The sequence below is a fragment of the Phyllostomus hastatus genome, unplaced genomic scaffold, assembly GCF_019186645.2.
Source record: "Phyllostomus hastatus isolate PE091 unplaced genomic scaffold, TTU_PhHast_1.1 phas_contig_210, whole genome shotgun sequence".
Classification (NCBI taxonomy): Eukaryota; Metazoa; Chordata; class Mammalia; order Chiroptera; family Phyllostomidae; genus Phyllostomus; species Phyllostomus hastatus.
Window position 1 is genome coordinate 14,080,414 of NW_025333737.1, and position 18,633 is coordinate 14,099,046.

Below are 18,633 nucleotides of genomic sequence, written 5' to 3' on the forward strand. Positions count from 1 at the left end.
TTATATGTCTAGCCAGATAAAACTTGTTTAAGGAGCTGAAGCAGAGAGGATTAAATTGACAAAGACAACTCTTTGAAAGTTAATATTATCTTGAGGCTAAGAATGTAATGCAAAATTGCAGGTGATCATAAAAAATCTTTTTGAAATAAACACCCCAACATGCGCCCTGGGACTGGGGATAATAGCTGTTCCTTTCCTCTCTGGTCTTGGGCATCGGAGAGGGGAGCCGGAGCCGCCCAGGCTTGTCTGAGTTCTCCGTTCTGCCCCTACTGGTTACGAGGCCTTAAGGCAACTGTCTTCACCTCTGTGTTCTAGTTTCCTCGCTTGGGGAGTGGAAACACAATTCATGCTTCGAAGGGCTATGAGAGTAAAATGAAGATTGTGTTGGTGTATTTGGGACATAAATCTTCAGTAGAAATGAATTCTCTTTTCTTACTCTTAACTCACAATTTTGAGTTAAAGTTAGTGCGTGCAGAGTGAGCTATTCATGTGCAAACACCCTCACTGCTTGTTTTAGGGAACAGTTCTTTTTCCTCCTCCATTTTGAAGTTTCGTGTTTGCTGCCTAGTTTTATTTTATTTCTGCCTAGTTTTATTGCATTGAATTGTATTTTAATTTTTTTGCTGCCTAGTTTAAATTAGGATGCCAAATGTCAAAGGATTTTTTATGTGTAGAATAGTAGATGGAATGGAATTTCTCTTGAAAGATGTACTCCAGAGAGTTGAACTTACGCAGACGTTTCTGAAATGGTTTTCTTATACATGTTTCTTGCACAGTATTGTTAGCTGTTCCTGATTACAAGAAGATAACTTAATCGTCCAACAAGTTCTCTTTCTGTTGGTTTTAGGTTATTTGTAAGGACTGTTAGTCTCCCGTCTGGGAGGATATGGAATAGTATCAGTTACTAAACCAGAGTATTTAACATCCTTCTGACATCCTCCCTTGGAGGTCCTCAAGTGTTTGACTCGAAGGCATCTCAGACTGAACCTACGACGGTCCCCCCAAGTCTGTTCCTCCTGTTATTCCCACGCTTGGTAAATGGGACCACAGACCACTGTCCTTCTTATAAGCCTGAAGTCTTAAGCCCAAAATCTAAGGTTTGTCCTTAAGAGCACCTTCTTCCTCTTTCCAGATCCTACCCACAAAGTCCCACATCATTTCTCTTCTATCTCAAGTCCCTCCTTTCATTTCCACAGCCACTTCCCTTGTCCGGGTACCACCGTCGCTTACCGGCAATGTTGTGAGAGTCTAACGGGACCTGCTTGCTTCTGTCGGGTCCACTTTCACACGCACCAGAGTGCACTTTTCAGAGTGTTCATCCGATCACCTTCGTAGCTGCTTCCAGACCACACACAGTACCCTTTCAGTTCCTCATTGCTCTTGGGATCCAGACCAATTCCTCAATGTGGCTTTTAAGGCCTGGAATGCCCTGGCCCTTGTCCACCGCTCCCCTTTCATGCTGCGAACACTATGTACTACATCCAAGAGGCTTCTTTGGATTCCTCCATTAGACTGTGCATCTGCCTCGGTCCCTTGTCTCTTCTGGACTGCCTGTGTTACCACCCTTAGCCAACTGTGACTCATCCTTGAGATGTCAGCCCAACTCCAGCCCAGTTCCCACTTGTTCCAGGGACACTTCCATGACGGCTGCTCCCTCTGGCTGTCATCTCTTGATACCCTTCATGTTCCTTCATAGCTCTTACGTTGATTATTTAATTGTCTCTCCCCACCAACTGCTCTCTGAGCTCCCTGAGGGCTACTCGAGTGTTAATGCTGCTTTGTGAATTGTAACACAGGTTACGAATGATAAGTACTGAATACTAAATCATGACCTCAGATATCAGAGCTTAAATTCTGTGTGTCCTACTAGATAGGTTTGGCTTACATTAAAGTATTTCTGCACACAGGCCTGTAACAGTGCATAAATTGTGAAATTAAGAGAGACATCTCTTAGAAACTCCAAATGCTTGTTTTATGTGCATGGTACATTGAAGAAAAAAATGAGTTTGTTTTTAACTAGGTGTTATTTTTTTTATTTTTAAATTTCTTTTTCAATTAGTTGACATACAATATTATATTGGTTTCAGGTATACAACATAGTGATTAGACACTTATATATCTTACAAAGTGGTCACCCCGATCAGTCTAGTGCCCACCTGACACTAGGTGTCATTTTCAAAGTTAAGTTCTGCATGGTAGTACCTTGAGACATTTAGATGAATATTTTGTCAAGTAGTTTACATAGGGAATCTGCAGTAGGAGCTGCCTGAAACAGACAGTATAAAAGGGAAGACAGGCATCAATAAACTCACCAGGTAATGGGTCACGTGGGTTGAGCATTTGCTACAACCCATATTCTTGTTGAGGTGAGGCCTCTCAGGGAGCCTCATCTGATACAGCTTCGCTTAGTGTCTCAGTGAAGTCCCAGCTGATTATCACCAACTTCCCTGCAGATGGAAGTGTGTTCCCATATGCACACAAAGAGGGAGGTGCAGTACTTCGGGGTGGGGCGGGTTATGATTTTAGTTCATGCAATAGAGCATTTACTTCCACATAGCAGTGAGTTGGAGGGGTGGGATAAGTAGGTAGTACTGAGGGCTGCTGAGGGTCCGCTGGGTTTCTCTTTGTTGTACACTGTGGTTTACTGTACTTTGAGAAAGTCTTCAAAGCATGGAGCATATTTTTTAATAGGTTGATGGTTATACCAAGCAGGCTTTGAGGGACTGATGACAATAAAGAGACTAAAGTATTTTTAGCCTGTTCTGTGAATTACTACTTTTTTTTTTAATTCTCGCCTGAGGACATGTTCACTGATCTTAGAAAAAAAGAAAGAGAGAAACATTGATGTGAGAGAGAAACATTGATTGGCTGCATCCTGTGCCCCTACTGGGGGCTGAACCCATAACCCAGGTATGTGCCTTGACCCAGGATCGAACCTTCAACCTTTTGGTGTACAGACGATGCTCCAACCAGCTGAGCCACCTGGCCAGGGCAACTGCAACTTTTTAAAAGTACTTCTTAGGGCTGTCCTGAGTTGTCTGTAGAGCCAGGGCTCCTCCAGATTTGATGCTCCTCTGGGTAGGTAGGGTGAAGATCTCTGTCTTTCAGTGATGGGCTTGGTAGGCGGCCAGTGCTCAATAAATGTTGAATGTGTGAGCTCTTTCTTGGAGTCCAGGGATCTGTGCAACGCTTCTGTTGGCTCTGGACTGATTTGTCCATGAAAGTACCTGAGGGAGGCAGTGTCGCACGGTGGTGGGAATCATGGCCTTGGAGCAGGACTCCTAGATCTGCTAGTAGGTAGCTTTGTTACTTTGGTAGTTTCCTAAAACACTTTTAGGCTCTTTCTCATCAGTAAAATGTGGAAATAATATTACCTGCCTCACAGAGTTGTTAGACTTGAATGAGATATTTTTGGTAAAGCCCTTAGAGGTCTGGCTCAGAATCCTACCTATACATCCTCACAAGTCAGAACTGTGTCTGACTTGGGTCTCTATGGTGCTTGGCCCTCCCTTCTTCCAAGACACAATTCCTGCTGCTTCAGCTGACTGGGTCGTGTGTTGCTTAGCACCTAAAGAGTGTTCTTTACCATGGAAGTTCAAATGGCTGTCATAAAGGTTTTGGAGGAAAACTTTGTATTTTCTCAAGAAAAGAATAACCACGATACACCTTTATTTAAAAAGAATAACTGCCAAACATAGGGTCTTTTGAGAACAAGTAATAATATTCCCTTGGTGGGGTTTACTCCATCACCTCCGTGGGGAGAGAGTGGCACACTTTCTTATAGCAGCATTTCTGTGCTGTCAGTGTCCAGTCCTTGCAGTTTATGACATGCTGTACCATTTTCTCTTTCTCCCAACAACTTGAGGGGTGGGGTTTTACCCTCGTGGCCCTCATTGGACAGATCAGGAAATCCAGACCCAGAAAGACTGCTCCTGAGCTGGGGCCTTTCCCTGGTAGCTTCAGCTGTCCCAGGCAAGGTGCTTTTGGTTGTCATCCAAGTGAGATTTAATGGGATCCTAATTGCAAGTGGATCGCCAGAGAGTTTTCCTGCTTTGGTGTTTTGCTTTGGCAGAGAGTGCTCTCTGCAGACGCACGTAAGCTAGAAGAAAAAAAAATCCACCAACAGACTCGGCACTAATCAGCTGGAAAGGCCAGGACACTGCTGTGAGGCAGTTATTGGGCCTGTAAACAGAAAAACATCAGGATCACAACTTTATAGCCTTCATGTCTTTGAAACATCAATGGAGTTCCTGTACGGCGGTCAGGTTTACAGTGCCTCCAGAATTAGTTTAGTTCCATGCTGTGTACTCATATTTCTGGTTATGAAATGCTACTTGTGCTTATTTTCCCTGATCTTCCATGAAACAGCTTTTTCTCTTGTTCCTTTGTGCATCCAAGTTTCTTTTTTATTCCACTTTCTTTTCATTTCTGCCTTCTGTCCTGCCTTGGGCCTTGAGACAGCAACGAAGCAGATTTTCAGGAATGGGCGGCTGTGGCGGCCCTGGCTGGGGTCAACTCTGCACCCTGGGTCTGGGTTGGTAGGGGCTAGGGCCAGCCCCAGGAGATGAGGCCACAACACAAACAGTGCAGGTAAGTGTATCAAAGATCAGAAGCAGAACTCAGTCTAGTCCGATTGTGTCCTGTGCCCATGGAAGCACTGGCCCACCTCTGAGTCCTCATTTAATGTATCTGAAGTTGATTGATGGACCTTGATGGAAATAGGTTCTTTGTGTGTGTGTGTGTGTGTGTGTGTGTGTGTGTAGGTGCAAAGGAGTAGCCTCTTACAAAGCAATTGCTTCCAAAGTGGTGCTTTCTAATATAGGTGTAGACTGGATTAACTAACTAGTTACTAGTGCCCAGTAATAGTTGCTATTGCATTTCCAACTGAGTTCCTGGTGATTCTTTCACTTTTTTTTCTTGTGTGTTTAAGTAACTAATGTGTTCCCAATATTCCAAGTTGACTCAATTCCATGGTAGTGGAGGAGCCTGGGGGGTGGGGAGAACACACAGGCTGTTGTGTGGAGAACTGGAGAAATGTTATTCTAATAATATGTCTTCCAATTTCCCCATCTCAATTATATAAGCCCTGAGCTGGGGAGGGGCACCTGGGTCGTGTGTGTGTGTGTGTGTGTGTGTGTGTGTGTGTGTGTAGAGGTTTTCTAGGATTTTCTGGCATACCTCCCCTCCACCCAATTCTAAAATGCATCCGCCCTTTGAGGACTAGGATTAAGAGGGTGGTTAGGGCTGGCTGATCTGTTGTACCCCTGCAGTCTGCTGCTGGGGGAGCTGACCCGGGATGGCAGTTCCAGTCTTGCATCTCATCTGCCAAGGAACCCATGGCAGCCTGAGGGCCGTTTTCATTTCTAAAGGCTTAGTAGAAACGATACATTTACCTGGGATAAGGACATAAAAGCTACCCAAATCATCAAGGTTCCTTGCTTTTGTTTGGATTACACATCTGTATGGTATCATACTGATTCCAAATTCTGATTGGCTGTGGATGACATAATAGGAATTTCTGAGACAGGATTGGTCCAACTATAGACATTGTTCCTGGAGCTGGTATCTGGTCTCACTCTCCAAACTAATGTGCTCACTGCCTCTAGAATCAGGTTGACCTTGAATGTGAGTGCCTTTGAGTATCAAATAAAGCAACTGGATTGTTTCTTACTTATCACACTTGTAGCAGTGATTTGATTTTATAATGTTATTATGAACCTTTTAATGTGGATTGTTGCATAAAATTTCAATCAGCATTGAAATGAAAAAATGTAAACAGAATTAATCAATTACTGTTAAACATCATTTGTTAGAACTTTGCAAAACATATGGCAAGCATGGGGCAGGAGGAGAAAAAAAGAGGTTGGTGAAACTACAGATTCCAGTATCCTTATTTTTAAAACAATCCTTTTAACCAGCTTTATTCTAAAAGCAAACAAAGATAACTCACAATATAGCACCAACTATTGTTATTTATTCTCTGTAGTCTCTTAGGATCCTGTAGATTGTACATTCTTTTTATGTAATTGTGTTTGATGTATGCACATCACCCCAAGTTCTGCTTTTTTACACTGTATTACAGTGTGTAGACGTCTCCATATTCCTACTTTGCCTCTGTGTTTGTCATTCTTAATGGCCACGGCTGCCGGAACTAAACCTGAAATCAGGCAGGACATTCTCGTTCAGGGGATTAGAAAGGGCTGGAAATGAGCTGTCTGTTCCACCCTGGGTAACTGGCTGTGGGGGCAGCTCTGGCTGATGCTGACAGTAGTAATTTACATATGCTAAGTGTTGTTACTTCTTAACTTCCCAGCAGCCCCTGTGAGGTAGGCCCTATTATCTCCATTTTATTTACATATGACGAAAACAAGGCGTTTTGCAGCAACTTGTCCAGGGTCACCTGCTGGTAAACAGTGGAACTGGGATCTGAAGCTGTTCAGTGTTATGAGTTCTTAACCTGGTTTTTCTGTGCACTAATGGGGCCCATCCGATTCTCAGCTCACTTAAGAAAACTAACCACCTTTCACCTTAATCCTCTCAGCAGATACATTTATTAATGTACATTAGGTTGCAGAGGCTTAATATTAAAACAAGGTAGAGTAAACACTGCAGGCAAGCAGGAGTTCCTGAGAACTCCTGTCCACAGTGATTTGTTAGTCTCCCTAAGGGCAGAGTGGTGTGAGTGGCCAACCCATATTCAGTCTTTCCTTTAGATCTACCCTTCAGTTGGCCTTGAAGTCTCTCAAACTTGAATGGGCACAACAATGACTATGCAAGGTCACCTAAGTGGGAGGCTCATGATTCTTTTATGTCAAGCATATGAAGTCACATAAAGTATGTATTTAAAGTATCCAAATATTTGAATCTATTTTCCTGTACGTATACACGCACAATCATGTTTTTAATCAATAAAAATGAAATTTCTTATAACATTGGAGGAAAAAAAAGAGAGAGTCTCAGGGATAATTTTGGCTATAGGTAGCTTTTTACCCTGACCTTAGAACCTAACCTCCGTTGGTGAGTGGCCACCAAGTTTCTATGCATGATTTTTAGAAGTTATCTGTGTGCTCTGCTTTGTTTTCTGGACAAATTAGATGTTTTCCCATGTTCTCCCTGATGTCTTTTTCCATGGCGATGCTTGGAAGTCACGCAAGCAGTCCCTCTGCTGCATGGAGTGGCCTGGGAGGAAGGGGTCCCTCTGACTTCCACCTGGGCTCCCGTGTGTCCGGGGGCAGGCAGGTCCAGTTCCTCTGTACTTTTCCAGCGTCTTGCTTCTATTGATCGGGAGCATTTCACACGTGAATTAAAGCAGACTTGGGTTGCATTGGCAATTGGAGTTCAGACTCTAGAAGTCTGGTTAGGGCAGATGGATGGGAAGTGTCAGATTTATCCCCTGGGCCCTTGGCTTCGTGCTCTCCAGGACTGTCGTTTTCCGGGGTGTGCACAGGGCCCTGATTCTAGGGTCCTGGTATTATCATCTCAGAGTGCGTTTTTCTTTTGAGTTTTGTTTTAAATGATGGTTCTTTGTAGTTGAAAAGGTAAAGGTACATTTGTACTGTAGTTAAGTTATAGTATGGACTGCATAACTTTCATGGGCCTAGGAACCTATTTCCCATTTATTTTCCTTTGGGATCAATGGATTTTGAATTTCAAACAGTTGACTTACCGATGAACTTCTGGAACTCAACCTGCTCTTGGCTGAGGAGTTAACTCGTGTGTCAGGAGGTCAGCTGAGAAGCTGGAGTAGTTCAGGGGCAAAGCCTGGCTTTCAGTTCAAGCCTCACTGCCTTTATGGAGGATGCTAGGCCTTGACAAGGCAGAGGACAGAGGGGAGGCATTTTCAGTACAGGGAGCCGCATACATGGAGGTGGGAAGGAAACAAGCTGTTACATGAAGCTGGAAGGAAACAGGTTTTCCCATGAGCCAGTGGCTCATCAGACCCAACCAGGATGTTGGGAACACATCAGATAGTAACTGAAGATAAAGTTGAGTAGATAGAGGGCTGCATTATGTGGGTCCCTCAAAGCCAAAGAGATTAGATGAGACACAAGAACGTGATAGGTTTTTGAGCAGGAGAGCGAAATCATGAGAGTTGTGTTCAAAGACGTATTTAACAGCAGAATGCCATGTGGGCTGGAGACCGGAGGCATGGGATGAGGTCAGAAAAAATGCTGAGGTGTGAGGTGATGAAAGAACTACTCGGTCATCTTGGGGAACTGAAGGGCTTTGGAGGATAAAGGAGAGGAGAACATCAGAGATGACCTTTGAAGTCAGGTCCTTGTCAGATGTGAAAGAGGGTGGAGTTGGGCTGGGGTAGGCAGGAGTAAGGGGACCTAGGGGTCGCCTGGGTTTAGAATTAGGCCTCTTAGGACTTGGATAGCGTCCATGTGTGGGTGGAGAGTAGAGAAGAATGGACAGAAGAATTTCTAACTGAGGGATGGGAATAGTGATTGGTGTGTATGGTTGGGTACTAGAGACGAGATGGCAACTCCTACCACTCTCATAGTGACTTAGGGGCAAGGCCGTCTGCTTTGAGAAAGGAGGGAAACAAAATCAGAGTCCTGGATAACAGACAGGGCCTGGAATCATACCAGTGGGGGGATCTGCCTATGAAATCAATGAGCTAATTCAGGAATTTCCTGCAAATAGCAAGGACATGGATCAGATCTGTATGGACCACCTCCTGGCTGTGGTCTGCAGCAATCCCCACCCACCCTTCTCCTCCCATCCCCTCCCTAGCTGGCGCGGAGGGTCCTGGCAGTGGTAGTGACTTGGGCCTGGTGGTGGGGATGTCTCACAGGCAGCAGATAGCAGTGCTGATGATTTAGACAGGGTGGTACAGATGGCTTGCTCTGAAAATACTGATGGTGGTTTGGTCCTGAAAACTAGGCCAGCTCTTTGTGTATCTTGCTGTCCTCCCCATTTAAAAAAAAAAAAAAAAAAGCCCAATAGAGGAGGAAGGATCCTTTTTGGGTGAGCGAGCATGGAGGCATGGAGTTATGTCCCTTAAGGTTGCTGGTGGGCTCTGCACGCCACTGTGCAGAGGTGGTGGAAACCTGGAGGTGGTGTAGTTTGACTCCACTAGAAGTTGAAGCCAAGAGGCTGTACTTAGAGCGATGTTTGTGTGGAGTAAGAAAGAACAAAGCGTTGGGGTAGAGAGCCCATTGGAGTTCTGTCCTTATCACAGCCAGAGCAGAGGCCCCCTGGGCAGGAGCTAGTTTTTGTGCAGTTTGGCAGCAGGTGGGGAAGGGATGTGGGACGCTGGAGGGCTGACCTCTGCTTTCTGTTGCCACGGCGCACTCAGGTGCTGATGGTCTGCATCTCATCCTCAGATTCTGTCCTTCAGTAGACACCTGTGACCAGGAGTAAGGAATGTTTTTACAGCTGGGCTCAATAAGCAATACAAGTCTGGAAGGTCTAGAAATATTTGTTAGTGTGAGATGAACTGTCTCAACATTATTAGAAAAATATTTTTGCTTAATTGCCTTCAGCACATTAATTAGTTCAAGTGCACTCTGGTTTCCTTTGCTTGACTTGAGCAGTTGCCAAGAATTCCTCTGGTGCAAAATCGAAAAGTGGAGCTCTAAGTAGGTTCTGTTCCATGGAAATTGAATCGTAGAGTCATAGACTTAGAGAATTTAGAGCTTTCTGTAAAATTCCTGGAAGACGGTGGGGGAGGGTCATCTCAGCTTGCAGTGAGAGAAGCCAAAGCTCGGGAGGTGAAGCTGATGGGCTCCACCACCGGCAGGTGAGGGTCTGGTCCTCAGAGCTCCTGCCCCCGCCGCCCCATGGCGTCACTTGGTATGTAGTTTCAGCGACTGACTCTACCACCGACTGAGCAGGTGCCAGAAGTGGGGGAAAATATTCGCAGCACATACAAAAGAAAAAGTGTTAATTATTCACGATACATAAAGTGAGTAAGAAAAAACCCTTGGGCAGGAAATATGGATGACAAGTTAACAGAAGAAGAGAAACAGATGGGGAAGAACTTGAAATGATTATCAATGGCATTGGGGCGCCATTTCCCCATGCATCAGATGGGCAGTCATTAAAGATAACGTTCAGTCTCAACAAGGGTTCAAGATGGACACTTTATACACAGTTGGTAGGAGTGTAAATTGGTAAATTGGATGAATTGGCAAGACAGTTTTAAAATTGTAAATATGTATTTTCTTTGACCCATGAATTGCATTTCTAGTAATATGGTTTCCAGACATACTTGCCTGGTGAAGGAATTGTACATGGAAGGCTTTTCTAGGCAGAATTATTTCTAATGTTGGAAACTGGAAAAAAACTCAAATGTCTATCGATAAAGGAATAATTAAGTAGATGATGATATGTCTGTGCTGTGTATAAAAGTGTATGTGTGCACGCCTATTGATTTATGTGTGTGCTGCAGGAAGAAGTCCAGGAAATAGTAAGTGAAAGGCAACCTGCAAGGCCGTGTGTATTGTATGATCTCATTTATGATCTCAACACTACAGACAAGAGCAGCTTTGTGTGTTTGCGTGTATCTGTAAATACACACGAAAGGACTGGAAGGATACATTCTAAATAGTTGATTTCAGGGGGAGTAGGAGAAAATTTCACTTTTTCTCAGCATACATCTGTTTTTGAAGTTCTTTATGATTACCTTGACTTTGTGGGTTTTTAAAAAACTTGAACGGAAAATTTATGTATGCTATTCAATCCTGTAATTTTACTTCTAAAAATATTTACGAAGGAAATGATCAGAGACAATGGTTATATCTAGCATCATGAAGTATTACAGCATTGTTTGTAACAGCAGAATATTCGTAGTATCCTGTGTTGAAATGGTTAGATTATGGGATAGTTTTACATAGCTATGTAACATTATGTGTAAAAGAATCTTTTTTGACTTGTGGAAGTGCTTACAAGAACAGTTAACATTTGGGGCGTGCTCACTCTGTACCAGGGACCATGCTCTGTGCTTTGCATGTATCGCTGCTGCTTCATCTTCTGAACTGTCTCGCCATTCTCATTTTACAGACTGAGAAACGGAGACTTGCTTAGGGTAAATAATTTGCCAAAAGTTAGACTCCTACTGAGTTGGTAGCACTAAAGCCGAAGACCTCATTGATACATTTCACTATTCATCTTGAATGTAAAAACAGATCACATAATACATGCGATGTTATTTACTTTATAAAAAACTCTTTGTGCTTTAGTTTTCTCTGGGTAAGATGTGGGGGATAGGCTAGTGCACTTTTAAATTCTAAAGATAACAACTTTATTTTAAAGACTGGTGTGCATTTTTTACATTTAATGTTTCCAGATTACAAAAGTATTTGGAAATATTAAAAAGTAGAAAGTATTACTGATAAGCCTATTGTACAGAGAAAACTAGCATTAATGCCCCCTCCCCCCTCCCCCCTGCCTTTGGCCTGGTGGGTATGTAGATATGAACATTGTGGATATACTTAGTAGTTATTGCAAAATTGGTTTCGGAAAAGTTTTACTAATTATATTCCAACCATTAGTGTAATAGAGGATTTCTCTCAACATGTCCTTGACAGCATCACACATTATATTTTAATGATGGAATTTGAGGACCAAAATTATTTCATTGATTTGTTTTCCAACTCTGTTGATTTTAGTAAGTTGAGTTTTTTGTTTGTTTGTTTATTGGCCATTTGAACTTTTGGGTGAAATGCCTGGAAAGTATCTATCAATGATGTCTTTCCTATATTTAACCATTAAAGACCTTTAGAAAAACTATTAGAAAGTCCTTACATGCGTCACTCTGCCGGTTGGAATGCATTTTTCTTACAGGGGTGAATTAGGAGTCTGGTTAAAACCTGATTTCTTAACCACTTGGAATTTATTTGACTTTAACATATAAGGAATGATTGACTGGTAAAGGATACAGTGAGATCTCTCTGCGCTACTTTTGTAATTTCCTGAGACTTTGTAATTATTTCAAAATAAGGTTTAGAAAATTCAGGGAATGGTAAAACTTCAGCTTCCTCCTGTTACTACCTGTAACTGGGTTGGTCATTTTGTCGGGTGGGGTTGATCGGAGTGGGGCGGAGGCGGCACAGGACAGCAGGTCCGAGCCAGACGGTGCTTAGGAATGCTGCTTTTTCTGTTGTTGTGTTGTTTTAGTTTGGGAATGATTTCAAACTTTAAAATGGTTGCTAAATTAAAAACTGAATAAGGAACATCTACACTCTTTCCCAAATTCACCTGTTGGTAACATTTGACCCCTTGAGCATCACCTTTTGAAATGTACCATTTTGTGACCACAGCCTCTACCCTTTTCTCATCCTCCTTCCGAATTTGGGGCACCACAGTCCTCTGGGTTTCAGGCTTTTACTCACCTGAAACAAATGTTTACATGCAGACTTCAGACTTCTCAGGAACCTACTGTGGTTCTGGTCCCTAAGGTTTAAATGCATGTAAATAAAAACACTTAGGCTTTAAAGGTTTTAAACTATAGATTGATTCATTCCCTGCCCTTCAAATACTAATGACTCAAATACTAATTTTCCTCCCACACCCGCAGTGCAGCCCCTCAGCTGTAGCTAAACTAGTTGTTCGCAACCCTCTTGTTCTGATTTGACTGACTGTTCCCATCTCATGCCTTTCCCTGAGCTGTTGTTTCACATCTGCAATATTCTTTTCTCTACATCTCTTCCCCCTAACTCACACAATGACTTTTCTGCTTAAAAAAAAAAAAAGTAAAAATTATTCCCAGACCTCATTACTTGATTAGCCCCTGTGATCTGGGCATACGTGTCCTGAGATTTCATTACCTTACGGGTTTTTTGCTTTCCTCTAGACGCACTGTATGATATCCATCTGTTGTCTCCTCGGGTCCCCCTTGCCCTCCCGTGGATGGGCACTGGCGTTATCTTTTGCAAACCTCCGTAGTGGCCTGTGCAGTTGTGCTGGAGGCCTGGCCTGGTTTTAAATGTGTTACTGTGAACTGAATTTGGGTCTTATTATTAGAACCATCTAGCAGTCTGGAAAGCAAAATTCTAATTGTGTTGTTGCTTTTGAACACCTTTATCCTTCAGGGATGTAGCCCTCTTCCCAAGTGGGCCTGCCTCGTGGCAGGTAGAAGCTGGAGCAGTGGCCAAAGGGTGAATCTGTTGTTTCCCAGTGGCGTAAACCCCGTGCCGTGTTCTGTGCGGTGCAGCCCCCTGCTAGGTTGGAAGAGGCTTTGCGAGAGCCTGCTAATGGAAGAGGAGTCCTGTGTTTCTAACCATCAGGGTCTAAGTGCCTTGGGAGGATTGCCTGTACTGGAAGTGGAGTACTACTTTCTTTTCTCTCTTTCCCTTTTTTAAATGAAACTAAGGCTAGAGCTAGTTCATTATCCGCAATGTGGATATTGATTTTTGTTTATGAGGTGGAGTATTAACAGATTAGAATGGCTGCTGGCAATTTTCAGCTGCTTTATTGAATTTAAATGAATCAAGGGATAACTGTGAAGATGTACTTGATTTTTAGGCTAAATTAGACCTTCCTACCATGGTTGGTTTTGACCAGATTCACTGTTGCTTCTGCAGCAAGGTGGAAAAATGAAGTTTTGAAGGCCTCTTTTGACTTTTTATAAAACCAAATTCTATTTAAAAATGCACAGGTAAGAGTTGTTAAGACATCCTCCGCGATACAATGCAGCTTGCCATAGCGGTGGTGAGCCAGACTGCCTTCCCCACCTTGGGCCCTGCTGGCTGACCCAGACCTCGAGACAGTCTAGTCAGAGATGAGCAGGGGCCCTTTAACCAGCAGGCCCGGGGGCCTCCCTGTGTGGAGGAGGATGGAACATGTAGGCCTCTGCCCAGGTCGGGCCACCAGGGGCCTAGCTCACTGTGCCCTGGGGCCTTGCTTGGGCTGCCCTCATCTCAGGCCCTCGGACACACTGCTGTTTTCCCTTCTGGCCTGGACTGGGTGTGATCTTGCCTGAGGATTCCCAGGCCCATGCTGCCTGCAACTACAGCTGGGCCTCTCCACCTTTCACCTCGTTCCCCAAAGGACCAACTCATACTGTTCAGCCCCCAAACTGTGTGATGTCTCTGTTGGTACCTGTGCCCACAGCCAGCTTCACTTGCAGCCACCACTACCTGTGAGGCAGCCTCACAGCAGCAGAGCCTTACAGATCACCCTTTATGTTATTAAAGCAATTTAAATGACGCTTATTTTTCAACCTACTGAGAATTGTCAAGTACCAAACTTTCTTTTTAAATTACCTCTATAATTTTCTTTTTAAATTACCCTTATAAAACTAGGTGACAGTTAAATGAAAAATAAGTGTTGCGCTTGGTATTTTTCTTCTTACTAAGCCTACAAGCCTGTTGGCTTAAAGATTACAGGGAAGGATTGCCCTGGACCCAAGGCTGTGTCTTTCAAGCTCACTTCATCTTTCTCGCTCTGCAGAGCACTGTGAATCTGTTGGAGTCCCCTCCTCCGGCAGTCGCCGGTTCCTGGGTTTAAATTGCTTTGCCAGATGGATAGAGATCATTCCCCTTTCCTGGATCCAGTGAGGATAGGAGAGCCTCAGGGTCATGAAAGCCCATGGGCAAAACTCTTTTAGAAAGCTTTTATGAAAATCATTTCTCTGGAGCATTGGTACTGAGAATGTGAGGTTTCAGATGTGTCCTGGTTATGACTGGACCCTCGAACTGCAGTTCTTGTCATCGTTAGATTGTTTGTAGTGATTCAGGATCACTGTTTCCTGCTCCTCCCCCGCCCCCCATTCACCTTTTCTCTTGTCAGTGCTATCAGTTGCCAGCATTTTGAACTTGAACATCTGGCAGAAGACTTAAATGTAGAAGTCCTTCAAATGAAAGAAAACAGACAAGCACCATAATGTCAACTGCCTGTGGCAGCGATTTTTCAACCTTTTTTATCTCATGGTAAACGTAAACTAATTACTATAATTCTGTGACACTACAAAAAACATATTTTTTGCTAATCTGACAAAAAATAGGCATAATTTTGATTCACTCAACCAGACAGCTATTATTGTGTTGTCTGTTGTCATTTTTTTTTTTAATTTGACAATCTTAGGGAAAAGAGGTCAGTGCCCCTGACTAAATGGTCAGGTAGTGCATGTTTTACAAATTCTTGCTGCACACCTGTTGAAAATTGCTGGTCTATGATATATTACTTGTATAAGTGTGTTATGTTCGGCTGTGAACATCACCTGGGAATATAAACATAGGGTTTAGGCCAGGAAATGACTCATGACCTCCCATTTTACAGATGAAGATTCTGAGACCCAGAGAGGTCTTGGCTCTTCCAAGGTCCCAGAGAGTGAGCTGGAAAAGGAGCAAGTGCCAGAAGCCCTGTTTCCTCGTCCCAAGGCTGCCCTTTGCACTCACTCGCCCACGGTGCCTTTCTTGTCCTGATGGTCGCCACTGTCCCGCCTTCCACCTGGAGGTGGAGAATACACTCATGTGGCAGGACGCACCCTCCTGATGCTCATCTTTGTGCCTCTGACCCTTCTTTCTAATCATGCTCACTCTGTTGCAACCTCCTTATCAGTTTAAGAGATGGAGCAAATGTCCTGCCTCCCCGACTGGTCTCACCCTCCTCAGAATTCCTGAAGTCCACTCCTCAAGTATGTTTTAACTCTTTTGACAGGGACTCTTTCCAGATCATAGTGTTAATTTCAATCTTGTAGGGTGCATTGTGATGCCTGCCACCCAGTAAATGGGTCGTAAGTGAATAGGGAGAGAGGTCATGTACTAGATGTCGCAAGGTGGGCTTGGTATCTTTTGTTCTGTTGCCCAGCTCTTCAGGTGTCTGTCCTCTCTCCAGCGAGCTGCTAAGCCTCAGAAGGACAGAAAGCATGGCTTCCTTGTCTCTCACCATAGCCCTTAGCATAGTTCTCTGTTGGGGAGGGTTACAGCATTGATTCTTCACTTTCCTGCCCCTTGATTCTTAGATTCAGTTTAAGTTTGCTTGTTCCTGAAGCCTCAGAACATAGCCATGTGGCTTCCTGAATTCTTTGGCTGAATGGTATTCACCATTTGAAGAACAAAGGGGCCAACAGGCCATAGTAATTAGTTTACAGATTTCCCTTTCCAGTCTTGTGTACTTTGCTACTTATTGGCAGTGGCAAGATAGTATGTGTTGGTGGGAGATACAAGCCAAATAATTGTTAGGACCAATGTGGAAATTGCATTGGAAGCACTAACCATCCTGGGTTAGCTTTTTATAGTTAGAGAACCACTGGTGAATTTTTCGTTCCAAGAGTCTCAAAATCCCTAGGATGCTGCATTTCATCCTGTTGGACTTCTGAAGTAATGCTGCTAACTGTATATTGTTCAGGTATTTCAAACCTTGAAATATGGCATTGCTGATAGAAATGAGCTAGTTAAGAGGGAGGAGACAGTTGCTTAGATGTGAAGTAAGACAGATTGTACGGCACCTTGAAACACTGGTTTGTAGTTTGCTCATACAAGAGAATGCCTGACTGGAATGTATCTGGTGCAGACTGAGCCATCAGACCTGCTCAAGTGAAAAGCAGTGGCCATCTGCCAAGTAAAGGCATAATCACCGTTCAGAAGTGAACTTCATCTGTGCTCCTGTCTGCACATGACAGTGTCTCCTATGGAGAAACCACTTTCTGACTTCTGGTTTTCTTGTTGTTTTCACAGAGCCTAAGCCCTTGTGAAGCCGGCAATGACAAGTCTGAATGGTCGCCATGCCGAAAAAACCATTGACATGCCAAAACCATCAGCCCCCAGAGTGCATGTGCAGAGGTCCGTGTCCCGAGACACTATTGCCATCCACTTCTCGGCATCCGGGGAGGAGGAGGAGGAAGAGGAGGAGGAGTTCCGGGGGTATCTTGAGGAGGGGCTGGACGACCAAAGCATTGTAACGGGGCTTGAAGCCAAGGAAGACCTCTATCTTGAACCTCGGGGTGGCCATGACCCCTCTGGCTCTGCCTCCCAGCTCATCCTGGCAGACGGACTGTCCGGGTCCCCTGCTGTTTTGCCCGTTTCGGAGAACACTGTAAAGCTGTTGGAGGCCCCTCCTCTGGCAGCACAAGTATTAAGTACAGTGCCATTGGCTCTGTCCCCAGGGTCATCTTCATCAGGACCCTTAGCTAGCTCTCCCAGTGTGTCATCCCTTTCCGAGCAGAAGACCAGTTCTTCCTCCCCATTGTCCTCTCCTTCCAAGTCTCCCGTCCTCTCGTCCAGTGCCTCGTCCTCCGCCCTTTCCAGCGCGAAACCCTTCATGAGCCTTGTGAAGTCCCTGTCGACCGAGGTGGAGCCAAAAGAACTCCCACACCCCGCAAGGCACAGGCACTTGATGAAGACATTGGTCAAGTCTCTGTCCACAGACACCTCCCGGCAGGAGTCGGATACCGTGTCCTATAAACCGCCTGATTCCAAGCTGAATTTACACCTGTTCAAGCAGTTTACCCAGCCACGAAACACAGGTGGCGATTCCAAAACCGCACCTTCTTCCCCACTGACTTCTCCCTCCGATACACGCTCCTTTTTTAAAGTGCCCGAAATGGAGGCAAAAATCGAAGACACTAAGCGACGCCTTTCAGAAGTCATATATGAGCCTTTTCAGCTCCTTAGCAAAATTATAGGGGAAGAAAGTGGCAGCCATAGGCCCAAAGCCTTATCTTCAAGTGCTTCAGAACTCTCCAATCTGTCCAGCTTGAACGGTCACTTGGAAAGCAATCACAACTACAGCATCAAGGAAGAGGAGTGTGATTCCGAGGGGGATGGTGACGGGAGTGATCCCAGCATCCCCAGAAGTGACCACCCAAAGTCCACCGGTGAGCCCCCAAAAGAGGTGGAACTGAAGAGTTCCCAGGTGAGCAGTCTGAAGGATTTAGGCCTAAAGACAAGTTCTCTAGTCCTTGAGAAATGTTCTTTGTCTGCCTTAGTGAGCAAAGAAGATGAAGAGTTTTGTGAATTGTATACGGAGGAGTTTGATTTGGAAATGGAGGGCGAAGGTAAAGTTGATAAGCTCCGAGATACACCTCCCAAGCCAGAGGAGCTGGAGGATGGTGGCCTCGCTCTTGACAGTGATGAAGAGGGGGACTCGGCCGTGCAGCACCAGGAGTTACCCGTGAAGACGTTGGGCTTCTTTATACTGTGTGTCTATGCGTACCTCATCCTCCCCCTCCCCCATTACGTGAACGGACTCTTTCTGGGTATCGGCCTGGGATTCATGACTGCAGTTTGCATGATTTGGTTTTTTATACCACCAAGTGCTCATAAATACCACAGACTACATAAAAATCAACAACACTGGAACACAAGATCTCTGGATATCAAAGAACCAGAAATACTGAAGGTGAGCACACCCCTCCTCAGCAGCTGGCCAGTGCGCGTGTTAGCTCACAAACGGTCTTGTTTTAGACTCGACTCCATTTTTGCAGCCCATTGAGTTTGTTGTCGCAGGTTTTTGCATAAGCAGTGTTTGGAAGACTTTGGGATCTCTTCATTCTCCAGGCACCCAAGAGACTATCAAGCAAACCTCATTGTAGTTCAGATTTTGCTGCTTCACCCAATAGTGTTTCAAGGATCTCCCTGGCCCTAGAAAGTAGCATTTACATCCAGCTCCTAATAGGTCAACCTCTCCCTAAACTTTCCAGGGATTTGCTCCTTGCTGAGGATCTTTTATAACTGACTCTGT

The 18,633-nt window shown here is 44.4% G+C and overlaps 1 protein-coding gene across 6 annotated transcripts in view; it reads left to right on the forward strand.

Annotated features, from left to right (window-relative positions):
- Positions 1-18,633, forward strand: part of TEX2 (testis expressed 2) — a 94,785-nt gene that overhangs the window by 22,352 nt on the left and 53,800 nt on the right. For all 6 annotated transcript variants that reach the window (XM_045836056.1, XM_045836061.1, XM_045836057.1 and 3 more), the window contains one exon: positions 16,629-18,291. In XM_045836056.1, the coding sequence (XP_045692012.1) occupies positions 16,654-18,291 (1,638 nt within the window). In that variant the 5' untranslated portion in view covers positions 16,629-16,653. The remainder of the gene's footprint in view (positions 1-16,628; positions 18,292-18,633) is intronic.